The following is a 22,878-nucleotide window of genomic DNA, read 5'->3' on the forward strand; positions in this document are numbered from 1 at the left end:
AAACAAGGACAGCAAACATAACAATGTCATCTTGACAGTGAATGGCATAACCATAGTTTCTTCCTTCACTACAAACATCCTGGGGATTTAACACTGACCATAGGCCTAACTGGACCAGTCATATAAATCCTGTGTTTATAAGAGCAAGCCAGAGGCTGGAAATTATGTGGTGTGTAACTCACTTCTTGGCTTCCTAAAGTCTAACCATCACCTACAAGGCAGAAGTCAGCGTGTGATGAAATACTCCCCACTTGTCTTGGCCGGATGCTACTCCATAACACCCAAAAAGCTTGACACCATCCAGGACATAAATGATGGAAATGAGAATGTGGGAAGGATGAATGACACGAAGATTGACCGGGTGGCTGACAGTGAGGAGAAGGTTTCAGTTTACTGGAAGATATAAACAGATTGGTCAAAAGGGTAGATCAGTGGCAGGTGGAAATTATCACGGATAAATGTGAGGTGATGCACTTTGGAAGATGTAACAAGGCAAGGGAGTACTCAACGAATGGCAAAGAAGCTCAGAGGAATGAGAGATCTTGGGCTGCTTGTCCTCAGTTCCCTCGGTTGGCAGGGCTGTTTAACAGAGTAGTTAGGACAGCATATGAGACACGTGCCTTTAATAATCATAGCATAGACTATAAGAGCAGGGAGGTTATGTTGGAGCTGTACAGAACTTTGGTTTGGCCTCGGCTGGAATATTGTGTGCAGTTCTGCACACCACACAGTGGAAGGTTGTGATTGCACTGAGGGGCTATAGGGGAGATTTATCAAGATGTTGCCTGGGATAGAACATTTCAGCTATGAAGAAAATCTGGATAAAGTCAGATTATTTTCTTCGGAGCGGACAAGGTTGAGGGAAGAACTGATCGACATGTTTAAGATTATGAGGGGCACGGACAGGGTGAACAGAACACAGTTGTTCCCCTTAGCTGGTCAGTAATAAAGGAGCATAATTTTAAAGTAATTGGCAAGAGGTTTAGAGGGGATATGAGGAAATACTTTTTCAGTGAGAAGCTGCCAGTTGAGTGCGGCAATCTCATAACGTTTAAAATGTGCTTGGATGAGCACGTGAAGTGTCAAAACATTCAAGCCTATGGGCCTAGTGCCGGAAAGTGGGATTAGTGTAGGTAGTATTTTTGTTGGTAGGATTTGATGGCTGAAGGGCCTTGTTTCTATTGTCTGATTCTACGTCAAAGTGGCAGCTTGATATCACATCAACAAATATCCACTCCCTCCATCACCATCACCGGTCAGTAACATCAAGGTGTACCATCTACAAGATGCACTGCAGGAATTCACCAAGGCTCCTCATACAACATCTTCCAAACCCACATCCACTACCATTTGGGAACACAACACCTGCATGCTCCCCTCCAAACCACTAACCTGACTTTATCCAGTGTTTCTTTATAGATGAGATGTTCTATCCCAAGCAACATCTTGATAAATCTCCCCTATAGCCCCTCAGTGCAATCACAACCTTCCACTGTGTGGTGACCAGAACTGCACACAATATTCCAGCAGAGGCCAAACCAAAGTTCTGTATAACTCCAACAAAACCTCCCTGCTCTTATAGTCTATGCCATGATTGATAAAGGCACGTGTCCCGTATGCCGTCTTAACTACCCCATTGTTCTTCTAGTGTTGTTGAGTCAACATCTCGAAATCTATCTCTCGAACAGCACTTGGATGAACGGAGAGCAAACAAACTACAGTTTGTTTTAAAAAAGGGCGACTCACTACCACCTCCTAAAGCACAACTAGCAATGGGCAAGAAAAGGGCTTAGCCAGAGATGCCCATATCCCATGAATGAAAAATAAAATTATCCCCCACTTTACGATTCCCGTCCAGCCAGGACATCAGCACTGGTTTGTTCAACAGTGGAGGAGGGCATTTTAGAAGCAGCGCCAAGCAAACCTAAAAATGAGGTGTCAACCCGGTGAAGCTACAACGCAGGATTATTGTGTGCCAAACAGAGGGAGCAGCATGATGGAATACGCAATGCCACAAACAAACAAAAAAATCAGATATAGACTCTGCAGTCTTGCCACGTGCAATCGTGAATAGCGATGGCAGATTAAAAAATTAGGAGGCGGAGGATCCTAAAATATTCATATCCTCATGGTAGGTGAGTCTAGTACATCGCTGCTAATAGATAGAGCTGCAAGGTAAGTGGATGATCCATCTTGGTCTCATGCTGAAGTCTCCAGTACCACAAATGCCAGTCTTCAGCCTATTTGATTCACTCCATGCAATATCAAGATAGTGCACAGGCTAAGGGTCCTGATAGCAAGCTGGCAACAATACTAAAACACTGGTGCTCCACAATCAGTCATGCCACCAGCTATAATGCTGGCGTCTATCTGGCAATGTGGAAAATTTCCCAGGTATTGTCCACCAAAGAGAGGGACAAATCCAGTCCGGCTAATTACCACCGTTTCAGTCTATTCTTAATTATTCGTGAAGTGATGGAAGCAGGCATCAATACTGGTATCAAAAGACACCTTCAAAGAAATAACCTGTTCACTCAGGCTCAGTTTGGATTCCACCAGCACCACTTATCTCTTAATCTCATTATATTCTTCTTCCAAATATGCACAAAGGCTCAAATCCAGGGGAAAGATGTGAATGATAGACCTTGCCAGGCAATAACGAGAATCTATTTGCTAAATCTTGCATCAAGAAACACATCAAGTCAGAAGTGGGAATGATCACTGATGAATGCACAATGTTCAACACCTTCACGAATCCTCAGGTCTTGAAGCAGTCTGTGTCCATGTGCTGCAAAATTTGGGCAACATCCAGGCTTAGACTGAAAGTGGGAAGTAACATTCATGCCACACAAATCCCATCTTCAATGAGACAGAATCTAACTTTTCTCTCTTGAAATTGAATGGCTTTATCATCACTGAATCCTGACTATCAACATCCTGAGTGTTGCCATTGACAAGAAACTGAGCTGGACTACCTTGTAAATAATGTGCCTGCAACAGCAAGTCTTGGAATCTGCAGTGACCAACTTATCTTTGGGCACTTTAAAGTCTATCCATCACCTTCAAAAGGTGAAGTCACGAGTGTGATGCAATGTTTCCCACTTGTTTTGATGGGTGCAACACTCAACAACACTCAAAAAAAACTTTATCACCATCCAGTACAAAGTAACCCACATACTTGGCATCACATCTATAAACATTCACCTCCTCTACCATTAGTGTTCAGTAGCAGCGATGTGTACCATCTAGAAGATGTATTGCAGAATTTCACTCAGAGTCTTAGGCAACATCTTCCAAAAGCCCAACTATTTCCATCTAGAAGAACAAGTGCAGCAGATACATGGGAGCACAGTCATCTGTGAGTTTCCCTTAAAAGCAACTCAATATCCTGGCTTGGAAATACATCACCTTTTATGTCACTAATTCAAAGTCCTGGAATTTCCTCTGTAACAGCTAGACAAATGTACCTACACCAAAGGCAGCTCACCACCACATTCGCAAGGGTAACTAAAGATGGGAAATAAATGCCAGCTCTGCCAGGGAAGTGCAAATCCATTAAATGAATTAAAAAATGGAATGCACAGGGCTGCAGACTTGGATATGTTCAATGAATTTTGTAATATGAACCCTGCCTGTAGAATACTGCTTCTCTGTTCTACTGAACTGACAGAAAAGGATGTTATGAGTGCTCTAAGTGTAGTTGTTGACTTTACTGATGGCAATTCCTAAGTTACGATCCTCTTTATTTCTTGTGCCCAACATGCGACAGATGATTTTGTGTGAAAGACAGCAAGTCAACATATTCTTTAAATGGTGATATGTTCGAAAATGCAGACAGGGATCTGGGTATCCCTGTACCCCAGTCAGTGAGAGTAAACAAGCAGGTGCATCAAGCAATTCAGAGGCAAATGGTATATGCCAAATAACTTCTTTCCCATCTGTGTATTATGATAAGGTAATTTGAATGAACACTTTATTATTTCACTAAACAATAGTTATCATACAGATAATCTTACCTTACTAGTTGAGCTTATTTGTCTTGAACCTTCTGCCATAGCAAGTTGACTAGCTTTTGGCTTCTCCTTGAAAGGAAGGGAAGAAAAACAAAGTTTCAGATCAGAGGCCAAAAACAGGGTCGGTTACACTTTTTTTAAACTTACTAAACAAAAAGAATATTTGCCACATCTGAATCGGCAATAATTCATATTTGGTAGTTGCATAAGAAGTAGAAAACATTAGAGACAAAAAACGTCAATGAATGCAACTTCCAAAACACCCAAAGAAAATCACCAAGAATCTTGAAAAACAAGGCCAATAAACAAGGAATCATGACGTGATATATACTTGACTAATCAGTATAATGATTCTTTCCAACTGATTCTTTCACATTAACAAACCTGTAGAGCAGCAACAAGTTAAGTGAAAAACAAAATGATTAGTTACTTCATCAATGCACTCGTTGTCAAATCAAAAGCCTTGGGTGACTGTTAACATGGAGTTTGCAAATTCTCCCCAAGTCTGTTTGGGTTTCCTCTGGGTGCTCCGATTTCCTCCCACAGTCCAAATATGTGCAGATTAAGTGGATTGGCCATAGGAAGTGCAGGGTTACAGGATAGAGTAGGGAGTGTGGGTCTAGATACGTTGCTCTTTGGAAGGTCAGCTTGGTCTCAGTACGTTGCATGGCCTGCTTCCACATTGTAGGATTCTACGATTCGATGAAAAGCAAAATACTTGTGGATACTTTAAATCTGAATTACAAAGAGAAAATGCTGCTCTTCACACTGTCCATTGTGGGTTACGTAAAAGCTGTGCAATATATTTTGAAGCATATTAAACAGCAGTTGTGAAGGAAATGAACAATTCTACCAAAACTTTCTTCCAATTTCACCGTTTTGAAATGCTTTTCTGAAAGGATGATATTTTCTCAGTTTGTTTTCGAGTACTGATGTTGGGACATGACCAGTTCTTGCTGATAAGGTTTTCAATCAAGTTTCATCCATAGAAACCACACAACAGAACATCCTGCCCATGTTCGAATCTTATCCTAACTGTATCTTGTTTCAGGCATAGCAAAAGGTGGCAGCATGCCCAAAACTGTTTAGAGTCTTTCATATGAAGAAGAACTATTTGAACTCTGTAGCAGAAAGGAAGTGCACAACTGTTTGTGGCCCATAAGTTTGTCCAATTGCATTCCAAAGAGAAAAAGTCATTAAATATATGTGTATTATACCAACTGTCAAAGCTTTCCACCATAGCAATTATTCCATTCTACTGTCCCTGGTTTGTGGGATGACATTTAAATTACATGGAGCCACTGTGTGCCCAAACACTATAGGGGCACCTTCCATACCCATCTCCTCTTGCAGCCAGAAAATTCAGTGAACTATCACTGGGAACTACCATCAAACACCTGACTCTACATTCCCAATCAGCTCTCTGTGCAAGTTTACTCAAAGGAGGCCTTAGATAGGGAAGGGGGTTATACGCACACACTCAGCACACCTCTGTAAATTCAACATTCCAGTCACCAGTAGCACCCTCAGTTCATACTGAGCCATGGAAGCAAGACCTTCCAGCGAAGGCAGGCTTGTTCCTACTTTCTTAACAGCCTAGGCATTCGAAAAGAGAAGACAAAGATTCCGAGGTCCCTGCCCTTGTGAACTAATTTTGGTCAGAGTCCCATTGGAATAGAGTGTTTGAGTTATAAAGCATGGAAACAGACCTTTGGTTCAACCTATCCATGCGATCCAGATATTCTTAGCTGATCTAGTCCCATTTGCCAGCATTTGGCCCATATCCCTCTAAGCGGTTCCTATTCATGTACCCATCCAGAGGCCCTTTAAATGTTGTAATTGTACCAACCTCCACCACATCCTCTAGCAGCTTGTTCCATACACACACCATGTGACAAAGTTGCCCCTTACGTCCCTTTTAAATCTTTCTCGTCACAACTTAAACCTATGCCCTCCAATTTTGGACTCCCCTACCCTGAGAAAAGGCCTTGGCTACTCACCCTATCCATGCCCCTTATGATTGTATAAACTTCTTCATGGTCACCTCTCAGCCTCCAATGCTCCAGGGGAAAAGTCCCAGCCTATTCAGCCTCTCCCTGTAGCTCACTTTGAAATTTGCAGTCACTGCACTTTTTTTTTGGTATGGATCACAAGGTAGGAACATAAAAGGAAGAAGTTCAAACTGTCAGGCTAAAAGAAGAATCTATTGTTATTACTTGCAGTCTATTAAAATAAAGAGGAAAAAACTCTTATATATTGTATTAAGTGTGAAAGTTTTTCACACTGAACCAATAATAAATTTATATCATCCACATCACCGTATTGTGACTCATATGAACAGCTGGATAATAGGAGAATAACATGTGGCAGCACTGATTTCCAGCTAACATCACTGCATTGGAAATAAAGAGAGCAGTGCGGTGCAATGCAAGAGAACTACAAACATGCATTTCACATTTCCACTCCTGTCCTGGGAGTACACACAAAAACAGGTTCACAAGGACAGCAAAAAATCCAATGTAAGAGTAACCCAGGTATACCTGTGCAAGGAAACACAAAGTCCTATGGATACTGAAGATCTGAACTACCCTAGACCTTATGGAGTCACAACAGATTCACAATGTTAACTTTGTTTCTCTCCTCACATAAGCGTCCAGACCTGCTAAGTATTTCAAGGACCGCAACGTCCCCCCCGCAGTGGTCAAGAACGCCCTCGACCGTGTCTCCCGCATTTCCCGCACATCATCCCCCACACCCCCTCCCCGCAATAACAACCAAAACAGAATCCCCCTCATCCTCACATACCACCCCACCAACCTCCACATACTTCCGCCACCTGCAATCCAACCCCACGACCAAAGACATTTTTCCATCCCCACCCTTATCTGCTTTCCGGAGGGACCATTCTCTCCGTGACTCCCTTGTCTGCTCCACACTCCCCTCCAGCCCCACCACACCTGGCACTTTCCCCTGCAACCGCAGGAAGTGCTACACTTGCCCCCACACCTCCTCCCTCACCCCCATCCCAGGCCCCAAGAAGACTTTCCACATCAAGCAGAGGTTCATCTGCACATCTGCTAATGTGGTATATTGCATCCACTGTTCCCGTTGTGGCGTCCTCTACATCGGGGAAACCAAGTGGAGGCTTGGGGACTGCTTTGCAGAACACCTACACTCGGTTCTTAATAAGCAACTGCATCTCCTGGTCACGACCTATTTCAACTCCCCCTCCCATTCCTTAGACGACATGTCCATCCTGGGCCTCCTGCAGTGCCACAACGATGCCACCCGAAGGTTGCAGGAACAGCAAATCATAGTCCGCTTGGGAAGCCTGCAGCCCAATGGTATCAAAGTGGATTTCACAAGCTTCAAAATCTCCCCTCCCCATACCGCATCCCAAAACCAGCCCAGCTCATCCCCGCCTCCCTATCCTGTTCTTTCTCTCACCTATCCCCTCCTCCTACCTCATGCCGCACCTCCATTTCCAACCTACTAATCTCATCCTGCCCCCTTGACCTGTCCGTCCTCCCTGGACTGACCTATCTCCTTCCTACCTCCCCACCTACGCGCACCTTTACTGGCTTCATCCCCGCCTCTTTGACTTGTCTGTCTCCTCTCCACCTATCTTCTTCTCTATCCATCTTCGATCCGCCTCCCCCTCTCTCCCTATTTATTTCAGAACCCTCTTGCCCTCCCCTATTTCTGATGAAAGGTCTGGGCCTGAAACGTCAGCTTTTGTGCTCCTAAGATGCTGCTTGGCCTGCTGTGTTCATCCAGCTTCACACCTTGTTGTCTCTGTGTTTCTCTTTTGCGCTTTGTAGTTTGTAATCTTACTGCTATGCAGGACTGATACCTCTGGCATCAGATATTATTTGCGCAACTGACTGATGCAAGCGTCCATAATAAAACAAAGCAACCAACAGTTTAAATAACTCTGACAAATTTGAGATGCAAATTTGAGAAGCCCACTCAAGACATGGCAGAGCTACTTGTGTGATGTTTCCACAGATTGTTTAAGTTACAGGTTGCTTTCGAATCCTCTGTGAAAAGACTACTGTATGATTCATGTTCTGGGATCTATCCAACTAGTACAACCCATGAAGCTACATGCCGCTGCAGACAAAGGATGGCACAGAATGCTGTACAGAACACCACACTTTCAATAAAAGAATTTCAGAGTTAGTGTTAAAATTTTGCACAACCGCTAACCCACAAACAAAACTGTAAATAGCACCACAAACTACTCCCGTTGTGTTTTTCAGCACTTATTTCCATTTTACTTTGTACAAGATGTGATTAACAACGTAACACTGTAATGTATTTCTGCTTCAAATCCCTGAGTTACACGAAGTTCATTTAGAATCAATTGATTCTTGACAATTCTGGATGAAGTATGACCAGTACAAGAGATTAAGACCCATTCAGCAATAAGATTAAAATAGCCAGCATGCAAACTTTATGGCCTCTATTCATTTTGTATTGGCACGAAACATGCTAGAACACATGACATTCAAACAAACTGCTCTCAAATGAAACCAGTTGCCCTGGGCTGACCCAAAACAAGCTAAGGATTTGATTCTTGTCAATTATCCTCCAGCTGTCTCAACTCGCAGTTGAGAACTGGTTCAACTAGACTTTGCAGGCTAATTCTTCATCTCGTATTGATATCAGAATTAAAGTGCCAATTATACATGTTCTACAGGCTGGTAAAGGTTCAAGATCAGCAGATGATGAGACACAAACACAAGTGAGTTACAACTAGGACAGGGAAACAACAGTGTCCCAGCTCACCCAGAAGGTCAGGATGTAAGAATTCGATTGTAAAGGATGCAGGTGAAGAATTTGAAGGGACAGAGCAAAGAAAGAGGTTGAATGGCATGCACACAGTGCTGTAGCGTGCAGTAACATATCAGCCACTGAGCCTTTTGTCATTTATAAAAAGCATGGAACAAACTGGCTCCAAATTGACACAGGGATTGGAGTCCGTCCTTCCCAAGTTGAAAGTGGTGGCCAACTGCTTGCAAATCCAATGCAGCATCTGGTAGCCAATGTCTCAGATCCCATTGTAGCCCATGTGGAAAGTAACCCAAATTTCAGCACCAATCAGATTGGGGTGATAACACTTCAGTGTATTACCATCATGGCTGTGAATGTTTTACATATCACTTAGAGATTGAAATGGCATGACAATGGAGTAAGTTCATCTATACACGTCACGCGACTTTATGTCACTGCCAGTGATGTTATCAGCTATCCTATTGATGGCTGCTGCCTTATATCAGAGTGGATTCTTCAAATGGTTGCAGGCACTTAAAATCGCCCAGCAATTTGTGTCACATGCAGATGATAAGGGTTGCTGAGATGATGACCCAGGTAAATAATAAAGGCCCCATGTGCGCAAACATCTTTCCTCTCTCAGGATGGTAGTGTCACGTTCCTACCATTGCCAATCTGCCTGTGCTCTTGTGTTAGCTCTCAGGAAGCTATCCCAGAATATTACCACTCATGGGTCTTCAAGTAAGCTAGCCCTGAATATCTTACCACCTTTGCTTCCTGCTCCTCCTGCTCCCAAGTTGCGTGTCAAAAATTTTATGCCTACGGTTCTGCCCTTCCAAAAGGGAGACGATAGCAAATGCAGCCGAATTTGGATGTGTACTCATGTAAGAACCAGAAGGTCCACCCCACCCCCAAAAAGTGCCTGGCATTCTCCATTGTCAGCAAGACTCTCACTGTATATGAACTGTCTATATATGGCCGAGTGCAGGTGCTGACCATGAGTCAGGGGTACCGTAGGTAAACCAAACAGTGGGTACCACTAGCTGCGAAGTGATAAAAACATTGTAACTGTTGCCCAAAAGGTTGGCATTCACTGACATGATGCAGTGCACGTGGTCACATACGAATAATATGTTCTGGGAAATGTTTTCTTTAACGTTGCAGCAACCTCGCACTTTAATGTATGAAGTTCAGAGAACCTCATTCCTGCAGTCAATCCCTCCATCAGCCTAGCAATGCCACATGCCCACTGCTTCTGCTTCTCCATGGTGGAGGCCATCGGAAACACCCTGGTTAACTAATGCACAATGACCTAGGAAGTGTTGGCATTGCACCTACAAGAACTGCAATAGAATTTGAAGGCCACGATCCTCAGAGTTATTGGCAGAACAGTCCATGTCCTGCTAAGTGGTTGTTGATCCTGTTGCAGCACAGCTCAGGTTAATGAATTTCTCCCCCTCAATCTCCTAAACAGCTGAGAGAGAAAAACTGAACTAAATCCTTTGGGGGAAGTGTAACTGCTCTACCTGCTCTGACTCCAGGCCCATGTGGTTAACTCTTAACTGCCAAAAAGATACAAAGAAAATAACAGTTACAGGAAATCATATGATTCTCTTCTCAGAGTTCTTATATCTTACCAATGTCACCCACATCAAAACATCAAATGAAAAGGTGTCAGTGACTTTAATTCATTCCTTTCCGGTTTGTCACCAGTCAGCTGTACTCCGCTGAATAAGTAAAAACAAATGCCAAGCTTAAGTTCCCTGATCTATTTTCATGAAGTCACTTTCTAAAACAAGATAATGACTTGCAATTGTGCACATACTAATAAAAGAACAAGCATACTCACACTGGCCTGGGTTAATAAAATGTCTCTGCTCTTTTGAGATGGTTAAAGTAAGTTGGAGGCCTACAAAGGCACCAGACCTTCCTATTGTAATTGGTTTCGGAAACATACACTAGGTTTTCATAAATAACTAGTGCCTCATTCCTGACAACTGCAGATTTATTAGGTTAACCAGCTCAGTATTGTTGACAATTAATCATAGTTGTAGAGTTACACCTTTCAATTGTTCTTAAACTTATCAGTGGAAGCCAAAGTTGCATGATAAAATTAGGTTAATATTGCACTATTGTCAGATATTTTGGAGGAATGACATTTTTTCTATCAAACCATAAAAACAATTCAAATCAATAATGAGCTCCCCCTTCATTTGATATAATTAGCTTTTGTCTGACATGGTAATTTCTTTTCCAATACAAAATATTTTTGAAAATGAATTTTGAAGTGCAAACACAGTGCATGTTAAACGTAAATACTGAGCTGACAATCTACACATCAGACCAGTTGCAGGCAAGAAATGTCTAGAGACCATAGACTAGGTCAGAAATAATTCTCAGAAAAGCTTCATTTATAAATGAAATTCTACATGGATATGTTTTTGTGTCACTTGAGTTCTTTGATGAAATAACAAAAAGGGTTGCTGAAAATGCTTGATGTCATATAGAAGGAGTTTCTGAAGAAATCTGACAAGATATCACTTAATAGATAGGTTTACAAGATTGAAGCCCATGGGGCAATGCGAGCATGGATACCAATCTAGATGTGAGATAGAAACCAGAAAGTAGTAGTGAATGGTTAATTTTTGGACAGGGCAGGAAGTAAACAGTTAACTCCCCTAGGTACAACATTAGGGCAGCTGCTCTTTTTGATATTTATTAAAGATCAATTACAGCACACCATTTTGACACAAGTGCTTGCAATGATATATTTTGGACTGAAAGAAATTACAAGAGCATAAACAAAATTATATAATTTAAAGGGGACATATTATTATGGTGACAGAAAAGAGGTTTAAAAAGACATAAGGAGCAATTTTTGTTTTACACAGAGGGTGGTCTGTGAATGGAATTAACTTCGTGAGGAAATGGTGGAATCTGGTGTAGTCATATGGCTTTTAAAATGTTGTATGTGAAAACAAAAGGTTTGGAGGGATATGGGCCAGCGGCAGGTAGGTGAGACTAGATAATGTTTGGGATTATGTTCAGCATGGGCTGGTTGGACCGTACGGTCTGTTGCCATGCTGCATGACCCTTATAAAGGCAATGTACCCAAGGCTACAAATCTTCCCAGATGACAGGTCAAGTTAATAAAGCTACTACGAAACTCCTGACATGAGGAGCTTAATTATTTGGAGAAAGTAGTAAAGTTATGCTTGTTCTTCTCAGAGTGGGGAACATAAAAAGGGAGATGTAACTGAGGTGTTCAAAGTTATGAGGGGATTTTACAGAGCATGCCGGGAGAACTGTTCACACTGGAGAAGGGCTCGTAAACAAATGATGCAGGATTAAAACTAGCAAAGAAAACCAGTGGAGAGATGAAAACAATTGTTTTTACTCAGCAAGTTGTTAAGAATTGGAATACATTGTCCACAAGAGTGGTGTAAGCTGATCCTACAGCAGTTTTCAAAATGGAATTGGATAACTTAAAAAAAATACAGTCTGCAGCTATGAGGAAGGAGTGAGAATAGGGACTACTGAGGAGCTCTTTTAGGGAGTCTAATGTCACCCTGTCTGCATTGTAATTCTATATTTGCAAATATAATGATGCAGTCATTAGGATAATATACCATATTCGTACATAAACAAAAGCAGCCAGAGTTCCTTTGAATTCTTAGATAAGATTACCAACCTGAAATGTGGATTACATTGCTCTCTTCACAGATGCTGCTTAACACAATCTTTCCAATATTTTCTGAGTTTGTTTTATATCAGCCAGATTTCCTATTCCTAAACACCATTCTGTGATATGCAGCAGTGATGTGTATTTGCCGAAGCGAGGAGTGAATGGATTTGTAAACACTCTATACATGTGGTGTACCACGGTCTTGTGATATTTATATTGCATGCAGTTTTGGTCTCAGTTTCTGAAGGATGCTCTTACCCGCAAGGGAGTGCAGTGAAGGTTTACCAGGCTGATTGCGGGATGGCAGGTCTAATGTATGAGGTGATGCTGACTAGGTTGGGATTGTTTTCAATGTTTTCAAAGGGGGATCTCACAGAGGCTTAAAATTCCAACAGGACCGGGCAGGGTAAATGCAGGGAGGATGTTCTTGATGATGGGTGTGTCCAGAATTCAGGGTAGACAATTTAGAACAGAAATGAGGACACATTTCTTCACCCAAAAAGAGTGGTGCGCCTGTGGAATTCACAATCACAGGAAGCAGTTGATGCCAAAACATTGAAATATATTCAAGAGATGACCAGATATAGCACTTGGCACAAATGGGATCAAAGGTTATGGGGGAGAAAGCAGGATTAGGCTACCGAGCTGGACAATCCGCCATGACTCTGAAGAATGGGGGAGCAGGCTCAAAGGGCCAAATGGCCTCCCTCTGCGTCTGTGCTTCTGTGTTCCAGTTGATTTCAGTTTCAGCAAGACAAGCCATTAAAGCTTACAATCTTCCCAGCCCATGAATAAGTCCCATTTTCCTGTCAAAGTGAGAGAAGGTTGTTGCTAGTGAGCTCTGAGAAACCTATTTACATGCATTAATGTTGTTATTATGTCCCCTCTCCTCACTGATCATGCCGGTTCCCCATTCTTCCATCTGCTGGAATGAAACCAGACGGTGTCAATTTCCAGCAGGAAGTTAGAGTGATAACCCAGTGACTCCAGCTCACTATCTTCTGCTCCAGATCATCACCAATATCGCAGAGTACACTCCATTAGCAGCACTGCATATACCTAGCTTCCATCAGAACCTCCACGCCGTCACTGGCAAAATCGGGTATCAATTACCCTCTATTGACAGGGCTGGGGCAAATAAAATGAATCATGTAGGGAAACTGCGGAGGGCCAGCACTCAGCTGGGTGAATGGCTGGTCTTTGAAGATGGCGTTTTTGCCAGGAATCCTGGGAGGTCCCCGCAATGGCCAGTACTTCCACCTGTGGTGGGTCGGCAAATGCCAAAGATGACACATATCTGGTAAAATTCAGACCATGTTATCAGAAGCTAACAACTGAAATGGTGTAGATTTTGAGAGCTATAAAACAGCCAGCTAATTCATGTCTTCTAACTATAATTTTGAAACACTTGGGAGTTCCAAATTATTATATACATCAATTGATATTTCTACAGCTCTAAAGAAGCATCAACACAGGCAAAACAAGACACAGTCAGTAATCTTTCCAGAGTGGAAACAATCATGAATGATCTACTGTTCAGAGATAATACAAGAATTTGAATCTATTGCAACTGCTAAAGGTAGTGTATTCTTGCACTGTGTCACTTAACACAGAATTACCACTCTCACACTGGGTTGGTAAATTGTGTCGGTTTGAATGACACAGTGGCTTAGTGGTTAGCACTGCTGCCTCACAGTGCCAGGGACCCAAGTTCAATTCTAGCCTAAGGTAACCGCTTGTGTTGAGTTTGCATGTTCTCCATGTCTGTGTGGTTTTCTGTTGGTTGTTCTGGTTTCCTCCCACAATCCAGGAATATGCAGGTTAAGTGGATTGGCCATGCTAAATTGCCCTGTAGCGTTCAGGGATGTGCAAGCTGGTTAATTAGCCACGGTAAATGTGGAGTTATGGAAATACAGTAGGGGCCTAGGTCAGAGCTCTTCACAGGGTCGGTGCAGACTTGATAGGCTGAATGGCCTCTATTTGCATGGTAGGGATTCTAAGATTCTATTTACTTGAATTCTCAAACAAGTTCACTTGGCAGACAAGTTAACAATCTGTAGTTATAGGACAACTTGTGTAAATATTCTTAATCAAGCACGCTGCTGCCTAAATAGTTGCTGTTCATTTCATGTCACACTGGTCCTTGGTTCATTGGCATACTTAGCTCCTAAAGTGGTAACAGAGCAATGGAGCTCACCAGGTAAACCCAAAGCTGAAGATGAAGGTGAAATCAAAGGTAACTGAAAATATTTACATTGCTCACTTTCCTCCGGGAAAAGAACTTTGCCCTGATCCAGACAAACTGGAAGTTTAACAGAGATGTAGAAACCAACAGATGTGAAAGCTGTACAATGATTTATTGATTTGTGCTTGACCCAGAATAATTTTTGCCTAATTTCCCATTAAACAATAAATATCTACACAGGCTCACCATAAAAAAATGTGCAGTGACATTGGGGCATTGAACACAGATTTTTTCACTCACACCAAACAATGAATAATGACTGTGTCAATGCTGAGGTACTACAAAGTCAATGATGAAGTCATCTTGCAACATGATATCAGTGATACAGGACTTGGGGCAACAATAGATACACTGCAGAAATTCACCATGGCTCCTCAGGCAGCACCTTCCAAATCGATGGCCACTTCCATCTAGAAGGACAAGGGCAGCAGCTACATGGGAACACCACCAGCACCAGGTTCCTCTCCAAGTCACACAACATCCTAATTTGGAATTATATCATAATTCCTTCAGTTTTACTAGATTAAAATTCTGGAACATCCTCTCTAATGGTATTGTGGGTCAACCTATAGAACATGGACTGCAACAGTTCAAGAAGGAAGTTCACCACTATCTTCTCAAGGGCAACTTCTGGCAGGCAATAAATGTTGGCCCAGGCAGCAACATGTATTCATTCATGAATAAAAATGTTTATATTTGCACCAGGACAGCAATACAAGTGAACAACGCTGTGCACAGATTTAGAGAGGAAGCCTGCCAATTGTCTTTGACTGTGTGCCTTTTAATCAATAACTATTTGGGAGGAACTAAACCACGGAAAAGTGTGACCACAAGCCAATTCAAAGCATCTTTCTCAAACCACATCGATTTGCTCCAGAGTCTGCAAAGAATGTTACTTTGTTTGCAAGGTTTCATTTTGAAGTGAGGAAGCAAGCAAAAGGGCTGAAATCCCTACAAAGGAAGTGAAGAAAGGTAGTAAAAGAGCATGAAATCTTTCAGATTCAACACAAGGCAACAGCATGACATGCGCTGGAACTCATTAACTCAACATAGACTTTGAATCTGATCAACAAATACTTTGTTTTGGTCAAACAATCATCATGGCAAAGATATTCACGGCATTAAGGGATAAACAAATACCAGACTAACAGCCAACAATAACTTCTACACATATCATAGGAATACCTAAACAACTTACAGATTGTCTTTTCAATTCATATGCACAGATGCGTGAATGTGGGATCAACTCAGATTTTAAAAAATTGTTCATGACATGATAATTTCCTAAAGGCCACGGACATTGGCTAACTTGTAAGTGCAAAGAATAGTGCACAGAATTTTTTTTTTCTGAAAAGGGGCATGTTTGGAGAAACGGATTTGTAAGGTCCCTGCATTGTAACATGCCATAACCCATGTGATCTCTGTTGCAGTTGCTTACAGTTTTAGAAAGACAAGTTATTAAGGTTTTACAAGGGGCTCCCCAACACTGAATACTCCTCAAATTAATTGCATTACATATAACTACTGTGTAAAGTCACAACAATCACTGATATGCATGCATGTGCAGGGTACAGATTTTGAAGTCCTCATGAGCCGTGGGGTCATTGCTACCATGAACGAGTTAAATGAGCTGCAGTAAATTTGTGATAATGGGAACTGCAGATGCTAGAGAATCCAAGATAACAAAGTGTGTAGCTGGATGAACACAGCAGGCCAAGCAGCATCTCAGGAGCACAAAAGCTGACATTTCGGGCCTAGACCCTTCATCTGAGTAAATTTGTGACCATTTCCCCAAATATGCTTCAAAATTTTGTTGGGAGTTTTCCTTTGCCCTGAGCTCTGTAAGTTGGAGAATTCCCTGCTTTTTGCTGTATATTCCAATGGAATCTCTTGTGTATATCTGAATAAGCAAATGAGGTCTTGGCATAATGTTTTACCAAAGAGGTGACAAGTCCAATAACACGAGTTCCCTTCAGGGCTCTTGTGGTGCAGTGGTAATGCCACAGATGCCAGCTCTGTTGGAGACCAGGCATCTTCTCAACCCCAGGGAAGAGGGAGGCCCGGGGACCATGTCTCACAACTTCAGCCTGTCTGCTACCCTTAGCCCTGTGGGAGCTGCAGCCGAGGGCGGTGCACTTGCCTCTGGGCAGGGCACATGTGCAGCATGTCACGCCCCACTGGATAGAAACACCCCCAGGGTTGCCAAACCAAAACTTCAAGGCCAACAACCTTGTCCATAAAGACTGCTCCAGATGTGTCCTCCGGGATTACACTGAGATGCGGCAGCAAAGAAAGGAGGAGGAAAATCTTTTCAGGGCACATTAATGGTGCAGGTGACAACTGGCTGTAGATAAATCATTGCATCTGTAAATAACCATGAAATGTTTCACTTTTTTTTTCTGATGAAGGGTCTAGGCCCAAAGCATCAGCTTTTCTGCTCCTAAGATGCTGCTTGGCCTGCTGTGTTCATCCAGCCCCACACAATGTTTCACTCTAATCTGTTTGTGTGAGTCTCTGTGTCACTGAAACAGCAAACTCAGATTAACTGAGGCCGCCCATCTGATTCCCAGACAATGTTCCGTGGAGCACATTGTGAAGTGAGCAGCTGCTGCACCATGTGCAGACAATGGTGGAAATCACAGGCCACTGCAAAATTAGTAACTCAGCTCCATGTCCCCAGGGACAGAGACATTGCTGTTGTATCCCAGGTACTAATGGGGTTCAGCCACTAACCTGTACAAGATGGTCAGGAAGTAGAATGTATACAGTAGGATAATGCCTAAAGCTCACAAGGAATGCTGAGATTTCAGTGTATTCTGCCTTTCCTCTATGGGGAGAGGTGTCCACTGATACTGTCTTTTGAAGAGCCCCACACAGTTATAATTTGCTGAGCCCCTCCCTCACAGACAGCAGCATTTACCCATGCCACTCCAGATGTGAACGCAGTCATTTTCATTTGCACACACTGGGATTTACAGGACAACGTAGGGCTGTTCTGCTAGCAGAGTTTCAGGCTCCACTTTGCTGTGTGGGCCAATCCCCAAACATCAACATCTCTTCCTGATAGACCTTTCCATCAACCTCATAGGTCTCGTAGTAGACAATCCACACTCAATTTGTCTGAGTATGCCTCTGTCCCAGGCATACAAGGTGAACATACCAGGTCTTGTAATTCACTGTCCCCAGTGAAAACCAGGTTGATATTTACCATCGATCTCCCCTCCCACATGATGCCTTACCTTCCCATGTTATATCATCTCCCTGCCTTTTATACTGAGATGTCCTCTTCACTAATGTAATTCCCTATGCATCACAGCACTCTATGTCTACTCCCATCATTAAATTCCTCAGCTTCCTTGCCATATCACCTTGATAACATCATCTCCCTTTGATGTTTAGTTGACATAATTTCTACTCTGTGAGGACTACGCCTCTAAGACTTTGAGGCATGGCCATTCTTTTGAAGAACAAGTTGTATGTTTGCCGTGTACATGGTTGGTACATGGCGTTGAGTGAAATCAAAACCAAATGCCCCTCTCTAATGAAAGCACGCCTAAGTCCTCTGGGACTCTGGCAACTTTACCTCAGTTTACTTCCTGTTAATAGGCCTCTTGCCACTCCCAACTAAAAATCTCATCTCAACATCCAGAGCTTTATTAGAAATGCAACCAGTTACCCACAACATACGGAAAGGTTTCATTGCACTTCACACAGTTCTCAAGATTTCACGCCAGAGGCCACATTGTTCAGGGCCCAGTAAGACTCTGCTCATAGATAATGGGAACTGCAGATGCTGGAGAATTCAAGATAACTAAGTGTGAAGCTGGATGAACACAGCAGGCCAAGCAGCTTCTTAGGACCACAAAAGCTGACGTTTTGGGCCTTGACCCTTCATCAGAGAGGGGGATGGGGAGAGGGTTCTGTAATAAATAGGGAGAGAGGGGGACGGACCAAAGATGGATAGAGGAGAAGATAGGTGGAGAGGAGAGTGTAGGTGGGGAGGTGGGGAGGGGATAGGTCAGTCCGGGGAGGACGGACAGGTCAAGGAGGCGGGATGAGGTTAGTAGGTGGGAAATGGAGGTGCGGCTTGAGGTGGAAGGAGGAGATGGGTGAGAGGAAGAACAGGTTAGGGAGGTGGGGACAAGCTGAGCTGGTTTTGGGATGCAGTGGGGGAAGGGGAGATTTTGAAGCTTGTGAAGTCCACATTGATACCGTTGGGCTGCAGGGTTCCCAAGTGGAATATGAGCTGCTGTTCCTGCAACCTTTGGAACCAGCCCAGCTCGTCCCCTTCCCCCATACTGTTCTATGTTTTATGTTCTATGCTCTAATTTAACCATTGATTTATCAGATGTACTAAAATGCAAAATCAAAAGAGGAAAAGTCAAAGGATCTATTTCATTTTTCACTGTAATGAAATCAAGATTACATTTATGCAGCACATTGTATTTGTCACTTTGAAGGGAAAATACATTTCAACTCCATGGAATGTCAATGTTGCATCATTTTGTAAGTAGTCTTTGACTATAATTTTCTTGCATACTCCTACATACCTTCAATATCTCCTAGTTAAGTTCATCAGGATCCATTCATTAGCAGTCCCTTGAAACAAGGAAGTTACATGCTTTGTGCTCCATGGTAAGCCCATGATAACAGTTGGTGCATGGAGTCTTTTACATGGGAAGTCAGTTGCACTGCAGCTACTCACAGTTACGGCTGAGTGAGAGACTCCAATTGAAGGATTTGCCGAAAAATCGAAAGAACGGCGAGTGCTGTAAATCAGGAACAAAAACAGAAGTTGCCAGAAAAGCTCAGCAGGTCTGGTAGCATCAGTGAAGAAAAAATCAGAATTAACGTTTCGGATCCTTCTTCGCCAGACCCGAAACATGAACTCTAGTTTTTTTCTTCACAAGACGCTGCCAAACCTGCTGAGTTTTTCAAACAACTACTGTTTTTGTTGTGGAAAAATGTGCAAGTTGTTCATCAACCAAATGGCCACAGGCTTTATTCCCTGACACAATTAACTATGGGTGGAACATTTTCATTCCCATCAATCTGAAATCTTTTCTTGACAATACTTACAACAGGATTGCAGTTGAACAAATACCAGGCCTGTGAATGCAGTGCCAACTCATACTGATATTTTAAAAATGATTGCACTTGTGTACACTTTGATAATCCAAACTTTCCACACATCTATTGCATATTAGTATGTGATTTTGGTTCTGTACCACTCAGAGTCATTTGCTCCCATTGAATGAGAAGCACTATTATATCCAATAATTATTTCAATTATTACATAAAGGTACAAGCCCCACCTTATAAAAAAATTATCCTGTATGGTTAGACAGTGTACATGTCACTGTTAAGACTGACACACAATGGCAAAATCAACAGGTTGAATTTGTTCACTGCTGTTCTTCCTCTGATGGATGGGGTTTAGGCCCGAAACGTCAGCTTTTGTGCTCCTAAGATGCTGCTTGGCCTGCTGTGTTCATCCAGCACCACACTTCGTTATCTAGCGTACATTAAGATGGCTTTCTTGGCAACTGGAAATGTCAAGCAGATCACAAGGTCATTTCCCACTCAGTACGGTCCTACCTTTCTATTAATTCCCCGACTTTTATTTATTGCACGTGGCGATCAGACAAACAACTTCAGCTGTGAACTGCATATTCTACTATCTCAAATTTAACAATAAAAGCTCAAATTTCTTTCGGGAGCTAGTAGAAACTGCCGGAGAATCTGAGATAACATGGTGTGAAGCTGAATGAACACAGCACGCCAAGCAGCATCAGAGGAGGAAAGAAACGTTAACTTTCCTGGTCCCCTGATGCTGCTTGGCCTGCTGTGTTCATCCAGCTTCACATTGTGTTATCTCAAATTTCTTTAATTGCTTTGTCAAATATCCAAATGTGAATGTGCAGTTCAAAATGATTTCAGATTTAGAGCTCTGCTTCCAACAGGTTGGTATTGAGAGCAGTTTTAAATCAGGATATAAATCTGGACATGGGCTGGGACAGAAAATAGAGCTCCCAGTGTTGCTCCCCCTGCACAGTGAACTGACCCCTGAGCCCAACACAGGAGCTCTACCAGAGCTCTAGTATTCAGGCCCAAATATAGCCCTTTTGTCCCAGGTTGAGGCCAGCGTAATGAATGGAGATCAATTAATCATGCGCAAGATCACTTACCTGACATTTAAGCACTGTACTCAGGGAATGCTGCTTTGACCTTTGAAGTAATGTATTTTGAAGCCACATTCGCTGTTTAAATTATTCAAGTTGATGTTAAGGATACAATGGTAATGTTTAAAGAAGAATGAAGTGTTCTTGCAGGGTACTGTCCAAAATTTCTTCCCTTATACAACTTCACCAAAAACAAATTAACTGCTCATTTAATTCTGGATGAACACAGCAGGTCAAGCAGCATCTTAGGAGCAAGAAGGCTGACATTTTGGGCCTAGACCCTTCATCAGAAATAGGGGAGGGCAAGAAGGTTCTGAAATAAATAGGGAGAGAGGGAGAGGTGGGTAGAAGATGGATAGAGGAGAAGATAGGTGGAGAGGAGACAGACAGGTCAAAGAGACGGGGATGGAGCCAGTAAAGTTGAGTGTAGGTGGGGAGGTAGGGAGGATATAGGTCAGTCCAGGGAGGAATGACAGGTCAAAGGGGAGGGGACTAGCTGGGCTGGTTTTGGGATGCGGTAGGGGGAAGGGGAGATTTTGAAGCCTGTGAAGTCCACACTGACACCATTGGGCTGCAGCGTTCCCAAATGGAATGAGTTGTTGTTCCTACAACCTTTGGGTAGCATCGTTGTGGCACTACAGGAGGCCCAAGATGGACATGTCGTCTGAGGAATGGGAGGGGGAGTTGAAATGGTTTGCGACTGGGAGGTGCAGTTGTTTAGTGCGAACTGAACGTAGGTGTTCTGCAAAGCGGACCCCAAGCCTCCGCCTGGTTTCCCCAATGTAGAGGGAGCCACAACGGGTACAGCGGATGCAGTATACCACATTAGCAGATGTGCAGGTGAACATCTGATTGACGTGGAAAGTCTTCTGGGGCCTGGGATGGGGGTGAGGGAGGAGGTGTGGGGGCAGGTGTAGCACTTCCTGCGGTTGCAGGGAAAAGTGCCGGGTGTGATGGGGCTAGAGCGAAGTTTGGAGCGGACAAGGGAGTCCCAGAGAGAGTGGTCCCTCCGGAAAGCAGATAAGATTGGGGAGGAAAAAATGCCTTTGGTAGTTGGTTTGGATTGCAGATGGCGTAAGTGTCGGAGGATGATGGGTTGGATCCGGAGGTTGATGAGGTGGTACCTGAGGACAAGGGGCATTCTGTTTTCGTTGTTATTGCAGGGAGGGGTGTGAGGGATGAGTTGCGGGAAATGCGGGAGAGACAGTCGAGGGCATTCTCGCCCATTGTGGGGGGGATGTTGTGGTCCTTGAAAAACGACGACATCCAAGATGTACAGGAGTGGAATGCCTCATCCTGGGAGCAGATGTGATGGAGGCAAAGGAATCGGGAATAGGGGATGGCATTTTTGCAGGGAGGTGGGTGGGAGAAGGTGTATTCTAGGTAGCTGTGAGAGTCGGTGGGCTTGAAATGGATATCGGTTTCTAGGTTGCTTCGAAGGAGGCACCAAATCTGCAAAATTTGGTTCACATGATCCAGTTTGTGGGGGCAGAAAACATTTCGTTTGAATACAGTTAGAATGAGCTTGCCATTGGGAGAACAGCCTTTATCCTCATCTTCTTTCTCAGAAAGTTGAAAGTTTTGGATTTTCCAGTCGAAAACCCACAGTAAAGTCTCATTACAACCCATCTCTGTACCTGATTTGGCAGGTTAGATGTGGCAGATGTGTGCATGAGACAAGAAGCAACCCACATATTAGAAGGGACTGATTAAAATTAGAAACTCTGGGAATGGGCTCAGGAATCCTGGAATTGGAATCCACCTGCCACTTTTAGTAGTCTCTTGAGTCACTGTGAATCGATCCAAGCCTTTTTATTTTAAATGAGAGCTCAAAAGGAGTAAATTAAAACTTTAAAACTCACACAGCCACTGCCACCTTCCTCAGCAGAATTCCACTGAGCTGAGATTCCAGTGGGAGATGGTTTCTAACACCCCTGTGCTACCTCATCGTAGTTGCCAAAATTTGTGGTGAGTAAT

General features: G+C 43.1%; 1 protein-coding gene across 9 annotated transcripts in view; it reads right to left on the minus strand.

Moving 5' to 3' along the window:
* cast (calpastatin) overlaps positions 1 to 22,878 on the minus strand; it is a 192,731-nt gene that overhangs the window by 105,218 nt on the left and 64,635 nt on the right. For all 9 annotated transcript variants that reach the window (XM_048527120.2, XM_048527119.2, XM_048527114.2 and 6 more), the window contains exon 3: positions 4,017 to 4,082. In XM_048527120.2, the coding sequence (XP_048383077.2) occupies positions 4,017 to 4,082 (66 nt within the window). The remainder of the gene's footprint in view (positions 1 to 4,016; positions 4,083 to 22,878) is intronic.

Source organism: Stegostoma tigrinum, chromosome 3, assembly GCF_030684315.1.
Source record: "Stegostoma tigrinum isolate sSteTig4 chromosome 3, sSteTig4.hap1, whole genome shotgun sequence".
Lineage (NCBI taxonomy): Eukaryota > Metazoa > Chordata > Chondrichthyes > Orectolobiformes > Stegostomatidae > Stegostoma > Stegostoma tigrinum.